Source organism: Helianthus annuus, chromosome 15, assembly GCF_002127325.2.
Source record: "Helianthus annuus cultivar XRQ/B chromosome 15, HanXRQr2.0-SUNRISE, whole genome shotgun sequence".
In the NCBI taxonomy this organism is placed as follows: domain Eukaryota; kingdom Viridiplantae; phylum Streptophyta; class Magnoliopsida; order Asterales; family Asteraceae; genus Helianthus; species Helianthus annuus.
In genome coordinates, this window is record NC_035447.2 from 84,158,548 (window position 1) to 84,168,034 (window position 9,487).

At 42.9% G+C, this 9,487-nt stretch overlaps 1 protein-coding gene across 1 annotated transcript; it reads left to right on the forward strand.

Moving 5' to 3' along the window:
• Positions 1-9,001: 9,001 nt before the first annotated feature.
• On the forward strand, positions 9,002-9,487 carry LOC110913962 (velvet complex subunit 2-like). Its single transcript, XM_022158777.2, has one exon. The coding sequence runs from the start codon at positions 9,002-9,004 to the stop codon at positions 9,485-9,487; it is 486 nt and encodes a 161-aa protein (XP_022014469.2).

Genomic DNA, 9,487 nt, shown 5'->3' on the forward strand with positions numbered 1-9,487 from the left:
GTGAGTGTTTGCAAGGTATAATTATAAAGCCCAAAATATACACGGCCCAACGGTTTCCGATAAGTTATTTAATCCGTGAAATCGGACGTTTTAAGTTTACAGGAGTTAAGATCACAAAATTACACGTCACTAACCTTGAAAGGTCGGGTTGTCACATCATCCCCAACTTGAAAGAAATTTCGTCTCGAAATTTGACAAGTATGCACAGAAGGATGAAGTGACAGATCAAGATTGTTGCCGGTTTTCCCCAGGTGCTACATCATCCCCAACTTGATTGGGAATTTCGTCCCGAAATTCACTAGTCGCATTAGTCTCAGGTTCACCAGGCTTAGACTTGTTCTCTGGGAATAAATGTGGATACTTGAGCTTCATCTGATCCTCGCGTTCCCACGTGAACTCCGGTCCACGTCTTGAGTTCCAATGAACTCTCACAATCGGAATACGACTATGTTTACGCACCTTGACCTCCCGATCCATGATCTCTATAGGCTTTTCGACAAACTGCAACTTGTCATCGATCTTCAGCTCTTGAAATGGCACAACCAGTGCTTCATCAGACAGACACTTCTTCAATTGCGAAACATGAAAAACATCGTGAACATTACCCAACTCAGCAGGTAACTCAAGCTTGTAAGCCACTTTACCGATCCGCTCCAAAATTTTAAACGGCCCAACATATCGTGGATTAAGCTTGTCGCGTTTCCCAAAACGCACCACACCCTTCCAGGGTGAGACTTTCAACATGACACGATCATTAACTTCGAACTCCAAAGGCTTTCTACGCTTGTCGGCGTAGCTTTTCTGATGATCACGCGCTGCCGCCATACGATTCCTGATCTGAACAATCTTTTCTGAAGTTTCAAGAACTAGCTCAGGACCCGTGATCTGGCTGTCACCCACCTCAGCCCAACAAAGAGGAGAACGGCATTTCCGCCCATACAACGCTTCAAACGGAGCTGCCTGGATACTAGTGTGGTAACTGTTGTTGTAGGAGAACTCGATCAACGGCAGATGTTTCTCCCAGCCCTTACCAAAATCAATCACACATGCTCGCAGCATGTCTTCAAGTGTCTGGATGGTTTGCTCGCTTTGACCATCCGTCTGTGGGTGATATGCAGTACTCATATCTAGACGTAAACCAAACGACTTATGCATCGACTACCATAAGTCAGAAATGAAACGCGAATCACGATCAGAGATAATAGAAGTTGGTGCTCCATGCCTAGAAACCACTTCTTTCAGATAAACAACAGCCAATTGAGAGAACTTATCTGTTTATTTAATCGCTAGAAAATGCGCTGACTTCGTGAGACGGTCGACAATCACCCAAATAGTATCGTTTCCAGCCTGAGTTCTCGGTAGCCCTGTAACAAAATCCATAGCAATCTGCTCCCATTTCCACATAGGTATCTCTGGCTGCTGGAGTAGACCCGAGGGTTTCTGATATTCCACCTTGACTTTAGCACAAGTCAAACACTTACTCACGTATGCCGCTATGTGAGCCTTCATCTTCGGCCACCAATACATGACCCTAAGATCCTGATACATTTTGTCTGAGCCCGGGTGAATAGAATACCGAGACTTGTGCGCTTCATCCATCACAAGCTCTCGAAGATTACCATACTGAGGAACCCATACTCGCTCCATAAAGTAATGAATGCCGTCAGATCTCTCCACAAGTCGCTTCTCCATGCCTCGTAAGTACTAAGCCTCGATGTTCTCTTCCTTCAATGCCTCGATCTGAGCGGAACGAATCTGAGCAGGTAAACCAGAGTGAATGGTAACCTGTAGAGCGCGAACACGCTTAGACTTTGTCTCCTTTCGGCTAAGGGCATCAGCTACAACATTAGCTTTACCCGGATGATACTTGATGGCACACTCATAGTCGTTCAAAAGCTCTATCCAACGACACTGCCGCATATTCAATTCCTTCTGGTCGAAGATATGCTGGAGACTTCTGTGATCGGTGTAGATGGTGCATTTGGTACCGTACAGATAATGCCTCCAAATCCTCAACGTGAAAACCACGGCTCCTAACTCCAAGTCGTGAGTCGTATAATTCTTCTCGTGTACCTTCAACTGTCGAGAAGCATATGCTATCACCTTGTCGTGTTACATCAATACGCAACCGAGACCCTGAATCGATGCATCACAATAAACCACAAAATCCTTGGTACCCTCAGGTAGAGATAAAATCAGCGTGCTGCATAGTTTCTGCTTCAAAAGTTGGAAAGCATCCTCCTGCTTCGTTCCCCAGGAATAAACTACGTTCTTCTGTGTCAAGGAGGTAAGAGGTTGAGCAATCTTTGAGAAATCCTGAATAAACCGATGTTAGTATCCTGCAAGACCAAGAAATTGTCGCACCTCCGAAGGATTCTTCGGTGCCGCCCAATTCCTAATAACATCAATCTTAGTAGGATCTACGTGTATCCCCTTTTCGTTAACAATATGGCCAAGAAAACGTACTTCTCGAATCCAGAAATCACACTTAGAAAACTTCGCGTAAAGTTGTTCCTTCCTCAGGAGCTCCAAGATAAGACGTAGATGTCGCTCATGGTCCTCCTCGCTCTTGGAGTAGATCAACATGTCATCGATGAAAACAATAACAAAGTCATCAAGACACGGTTTGCACGCGCGGTTCATGAGATCCATGAAGACCGCTGGTGCATTAGCCATCCCAAACGGCATAACCAAAAACTTGTAATGCCCATAACGCGTCCTAAAAGCCGTCTTTGGGACATCCTCCTCTCTGACTCTCACCTGATGATAGCCCGACCTTAAGTCGATCTTCGAGTAAAAGCTAGACCCTTGCAACTGGTCAAACAAGTCATCAATGTGCGGTAAAGGGTAGCGATTCTTGACTGTCACCTTGTTGAGCTCACAATAATATACGCACATCCGAAAGGACCCATCCTTCTTCTTCACAAACAGTACTGGGGCTCCCTAAGGCGAAGAGCTCGGTTGGATAAAACCCCTATCCAACAGCTCTTGGAGTTGATTCGACAACTCCTGTAACTCTCCTAGCGCAAGACGATAAGGAGCACGAGCAATCGGGGTTGCTCCTGGCATGAGGTCGATCTGAAATTCCACCTGACGATGTGGAGGTAAACCAGGGAGTTCTTCAGGAAACACATCAGGAAACTCACGAACAACCGGAAGGTCCTCGATCCTTCTCTCATCTGACTGCGAGTCAGTAACAAGAGCTAAAATAGCAGGGTAGCCCTTACGTAAACACTTCTGAGCCTTCATTGCTGAGATAATACCAGCCATAGCACCACTATGATGACCCTGAACCGATAAAGATTCTCCGCTAGGGAGAGGAATACGCACGATTTTCTCTTTGCAAAGAATTTCCGCCTGGTGCTTGGACAACCAATCCATGCCAACGACCACATCAAAACTTCCAAGAGTAACAGGGAGTAGGTCAATGTCAAACACTTGACCTATAAGATCAAGTTTACAACCAAACAGAACATGGGAAGCCTCTATAGATTTACCATCAGCTAATTCTAATACATGCTTACTTACAAGAGGCGTGAGAGTCAACCCTAACTGACGACTGAACTCCAAGGACACATAACTCCAATCGGAACCAGAGTCGAATAAAACATAAGCAAATAAATCATCTATCGAAAACGTACCAGTCACTACGTTGCCATCATTCCTAGCTTCCCCAGCTCCAATAGTGAACACCCTCCCGTGTGCACCATTTCCCCCATTGCCCCCATTGTTGTTGTTCCTGTTGTTATTGTTCCCAGCATTGTTGTTGTTGTTGGCATTCTGATTCAGCTGAGGGAAATCCCGCTTGATGTGGCCCTCGTCCCCGCACTGAAAACACCCTTTCTTAAAACCCTGATTCTGCTGAGGTTGTTGCCTTTGCTGTCGCTGGTGCTGCTGATTCTGCTGTTGCTACTGCTTTGGCTGTGGGGCTCTACAGTCTTTGGCCTCATGGCCCACTTTCTCGCAACTACGACAAGTCCGGACACACTGTCCATAGTGATGATAGCCACACTTGTTGCACTGTGGCTTCTTTCCAACATAAGAACCCTGATTCTGATTGCTGCCCTGGCCTTGATTAACTGAAGAAGACGGACTGAAACTGCGGTTGTTACTGTTATCAGGCCTTTTTTTGGGTTTGACTTGCACTAGTTGCTTTATTAGTATCGTTCCACTTGCGCTTGTTGTCACTGGCAGGTGTGGTAGCGGTAGCAATCGAGGTAGTAGCAGAAACACGTGGCAGCAAGTTGCCACGTTCGACCTCTTGGTCTGTAATCATATGTGCCAAACGGACGATACGGGGCAGATTGTCTAGGTTTGCAGCAGTAACGTACCCCTTAACAGCTGGTGCTAAGCCCTTGAGATACAACTCGATTCGCCGATGTGGGGGTCGAGACAGGTTAGGGCACAAAGTTGCTAAATCATTGGACCTCCTCGTGAATGCTTCAATCTCAGATCCCTGTATTTCCAGATTGTAGTACTCATTTTCTAGTTTCTGGACCTCATCTCGAGGGCAATACTCCTTCCTCATCAACTCCTTAAAGTCATCCCAAGTGGTAGCATTTGCCATTTCGATACCCAACATCTGAACCTGGGTATTCCAGCATGTTAGGGCACCATCCTCGAGTGTGCTTGTACCATACTTCACTCTGTCCCCAGCAGGAAAGTTACACATCTCAAATACCGATTCTGCCTTTTCAAACCATCACAGGAGTCCTACAGCCCCTTCAGTCCCATTGAAGGTCTGTGGCTTACAATCCATGAACATCTTGAACGTACAAGCAGGTGGGGAGGTAGATTGTTTTGATTCGCAGGTTGACCTAAAATGAAAGAACGTACAACGCACAGGTAAGATTCGAGTATACGACACAAGGATAGAGAGTAGTTGGTACATATCATACCAGCCTGGTAAGCCGCTAGGGCTTCAGCTACACGAGTGTTGATTAAGTTGGTTAATTCGGCCTGCGTCATAGCAATGTGGCCATGTCCGCCACCTCGGCCTCCTCCACGTCCACTCATGGTTCTATATAAGAGAAGGGAACAGTCTTAAGGGTTGAAATGAGGTAAAAGTCAAGTATCACGTTGAAATCTACTAACTATCAAGTTTTCACATAATAGGGTAGAATCCTTCTCACGTTCGTTAAGCTTCACTGGGACTTACATGCACCTCACGTTATTATTATGTGTGCACCCATAATAATAAGGCAATTTGCATGCTCATCTCAGCGCCTCTAAACTTGCGCTGAAAGTTTCCTTCGCATTCAAATAGCAAAGCAGTGGGTACCACATGATTATGATTCACAAAAGTCGAAGAGTAGGGTTACACTATCAATTCACCATAGTATCTAGTATGTCGTTTTCATGTAAGTTGTGAGTGTGTGACTGTTAAACAAGTAATGCATAAAGTAACAGAAGACGAACCTTGCAATCTGGAGCTGAGTGTCATGGTCGATTGTCGTAGTTGTTCGGTTATAGTTTGGTTTTATAAAAACGTTTTAAAACCAAGTTCACTATAACCAGTGGCTCTGATACCAATCTGGAGCTGAGTGTCATGGTCGATTGTTTTGTTATGCGATATAGTGATATGTAAAGAAGGTACGTACAATTTGACTATAATACCAATTATCAAAACAAGTGGGCCGGTTGCATTATAATGCCAGTTATTAGAACAGGTGGGCCGATTGCATTATACTGTTGGGCTACAAAGACTGTTAGGCTACAAGAATTGGGCCACGTTATATACATGGCTTTATAAGTTAAATCAAGGCACATAAATAATAAATTGGGCCTTGGATCGATATAATAACTAATTGGGCATTGGGCCGATATGGTGAATGTTGTGAGTGTTTGCAAGGTATAATTATAAAGCCCAAAATATACACAGCCCAACGGTTTCCGATAAGTTATTTAATCCGCGAAATCAGATGTTTTAAGTTTAACGCAGTTAAGATCACAAAATTACACGTCACTAACCTTGAAAGTTCGGGTTGTCACATAACTGAGCTTCAATTTCAACAATCGAGAAAGAAAAACACACCTGAGATTGAAATTATCACTCTTCTCTTCTGAGGCAGTAGGGCGGCGGCTTGGAGGAGGTGGTTGCTTGAGCCGGCAGCGACGTGGAGGTTGACGATGAAGGCGATTGGGGTCGATGAGGCAGCAGGGGCCACGATTGGGGTTGTCGGAGGTGAAGGCGGCTCAATCGGAGGTGGGGGAGGTGACGAAGATGTGGTGGTGGCGGAGGGGAGATGTGGCGTCGGCTGTTGGGAGGAGGAAGATGTTACGGTTTCTTGTGTTTTGAAAGAGCAGAGAGATGAGAAGAGCTTTCAAGGGGGGAGTCCAGATCTGCTTGGAGAAGAGGTCTAGAAGACCTTTTTTAATGAAATCACTTCCAAAAAACAAACACCCTGCAGACTTAAACGTCTGCGCATGGTCTGCGTGGGGCAGACATAGGAGGTCATGAATTCTCACGTAGGGATGAGCAAACGGTACTCGGTACCGGTATCGAATTTACCGAACCGGGTACATTTTTGGTACTGCCTTTTGACATTTTCGGTACCGGTTCTGTAACACCCATCTTTAAATGACACGATTTTAACAATAAAATACGCATTTTATACTAAAATGCGACTTTACAAAAGCTTTGTCAAGTTAACATTTATACATGTTTAAAATATTCAAAAATATAATGCTAAGTGTTTACATAATTCACTTTTATCAAAACAAAACAAGATTTAACGCGGAAGCTTCATTTAACATGTGTTCGGTTCATGTTCGTCGCTTGATCTTCACCCATCCTAAGTTCAAACACACCTACATTGTAAATTTATCACAAACGTTAGTATATGAGACCTTAGAACCCATCTAAACGGACCCGAAAGCTCAAAATCATCAAATAAACAAAATAAAAATTTTGTTTGGAAGTCGACCATAGGCTACGGTTCACAGACCGTAGCTTACAGTTCACCATATTACTTCAACCAGAACTTCTGGACCATAGGCTACGGTCCAGGATCGTAGCTTATGGTCTGATCAGTAGATTTTGTTTGTTTTCCATTTTTAATACGATAACTTTTTATCCGTTTGTCCGATTTGCGTGATTCTTTTTCCTACGCGTTCATAATTTAATTCTCCATCTTACGGAGTAAAAACCCGACATCTAAATTCACAAAATTTTAGATTTCAAGCTCTCGGCTTGAAATTCAATTATGACAGTTTTGACCCGTTTGTGATTTGATCAAACAGACTTGTTAGTTACCTTTAAAATGTCATGTAAATCACATTATATCAGTTTACTAATATCCAAGGTTCAAATTTGCGGGTTCTTATGCAAATCTTAACCCGTTTTGCATATCTATTCATTTTGACCCGTTAAGGGTATTTACATTTTCAAGCTCAAATCACGCTTCATTTTAGTTTACATCCTATCCCCAAATTTTTATACGTATCACAAGGACTCAATTTAACAAAAGGCTTATCTCTAAACAATTCTTAAAGGTTGTTTGCCCTATTTACCCCTCAAGGGTTTTTTGGTCAATTTTAGTCCTTCATTTTGCGACGAAGGACTTTCGCTAATAGTTGACCAAAATATCTCTTCTAACTACAATACAAAATATGCGTACACCCGTTTTAATACCTTGCATTAATGATTTTGCTAATTTAGAGCAATGCAAATTTCCATAAGCCGTTTTTTATCCTGTGGGCACTAGACTCAACAATACTCATTAGTCGTTATTAATCAAACGGCGCTAAAAAACCACAATTTAACCCGTTTAGTCTAAACGACCAAATGTTTTGCATATGTATTTAAATGGTATATATATATATATATATATATATATATATATATATACATATGTATCATTTCGTTATTTAACCCATTTCGGCTTACGTCGAAGGGTATCTTTTAACCTTAACTTACGTTGTCGACACGCGACTAATTCCCATTTTACCCCTCTCATTATTCTGAATTACCCATAGGGCAACATTTCAAAATTCGTTATATGTTTGTCACTCCATGACTATATTACCATTTACCCATTTTTACCATCTATCATGGTTTTCCATCATTTTTTTTCTTATTCCGAGCCGTATCAATTACGTCGGAACACCACATTTTAACCATTAGCTAACATATTCGTAATCCCTTATAATGATTTGACATTCTATAAATAGGGAGTGTAAGATTTACTTACCTTGCATTCAACCACGCTTCTCTTTTCCTTCTTGATTCGTTTGACCCGTTTCCTCCCCAAGCTTCCACCTAGCTTGTTAAGCGTCAAACTATCATCATTATTCACAAAGTGGTTAGATTAATCATAATTTACGACGATTATTCCACCTTAGGCATTTTATGTTCAAAAATTATCATTCATCATTATATAGGTCGGTTTGACTTTTTAAAAGTCAAACGCCCATTAGTATATGAAATGCACAACGAAGTTTATCAACTAGATTAGGCATTCCTTAATTACCCGGTAGGCGCTATCTTTAGGCCACCGGTTTCAACAAAGCTTTAACCGAGTTTATCATGTTTCCAACACTTTAACTAGTTCAAGCGATCATCAAAACTATTCTTATTCATTCATTTCACTAGAATTAAGGGTTCTCCCCTATAAGGTAGCGTTTGGTACGAAGGAATAGAAGGCGGAATGTAATGGATCATGTTATTGGAATGAAAAGAAACATGTTTGGGTGTCAAGTGGTAATGGAATGAAGCATTACACAAGGAATGTAAACCTTCCAAATATAATAATTTTCATTTCTTGGTAGGGTGGAGTTTTTTTTTTTTTTTTTCATTCCTTCAAGGAATGGAAAGATATATTATTATTATTATTATTATTATTATTATTATTATTATTATTATTATTATTATTATTATTATTATTATTATTATTATTATTATTATCAATATTTTTATTATTTTTTTTACCATTATTATTATTATTCTTATTGGTTTTAATAACTCACTCCCTGCGACACCACTACTGCCATAGCTGCCGCCATGACTACCGTCGCCGCCGTCACCCACTTCCGCCACCACCACCACCACCACCCACCTCCACCCCAGCTGTCTCCCGCCACCAACCACCTCCACCCTAGTCGTCACCCACCTCCGCCGCTACCGACCGTCACCCACCATCCACACCTCCGCCCCCGCCGTCACTCGCCACCACCCACCACCCCCGACACCACCGCGCCACAGCTGCCACCCACCCCGCCTCCGCCGTCAGTCGCCATCCACCTCCACCACCGACCACCATTGTCGTCGTCACCCACCACCGTCCCCGTCACCCACCACCATTGTCGTCGCCACCACCTACCTCTACCACCGCCCACCGCTGCCACCACCTCCGACCATCGCTACCATTGCCACCTATCACCACCAACCACCACCGACTATCGTCACTCATCACCGATTTTATTCCTTCGTCTATTGTTTCCTACCAAACAACACAAAGTAATGATTCATTTCATTCTCACATGGTAA

What these genes read in the sequence shown, in the direction of transcription:
- LOC110913962 (XM_022158777.2), top strand. Translation starts at nt 9,002, where the DNA reads ATGACTACCGTCGCCGCCGTCACCCACTTCCGCCACCACCACCACCAC.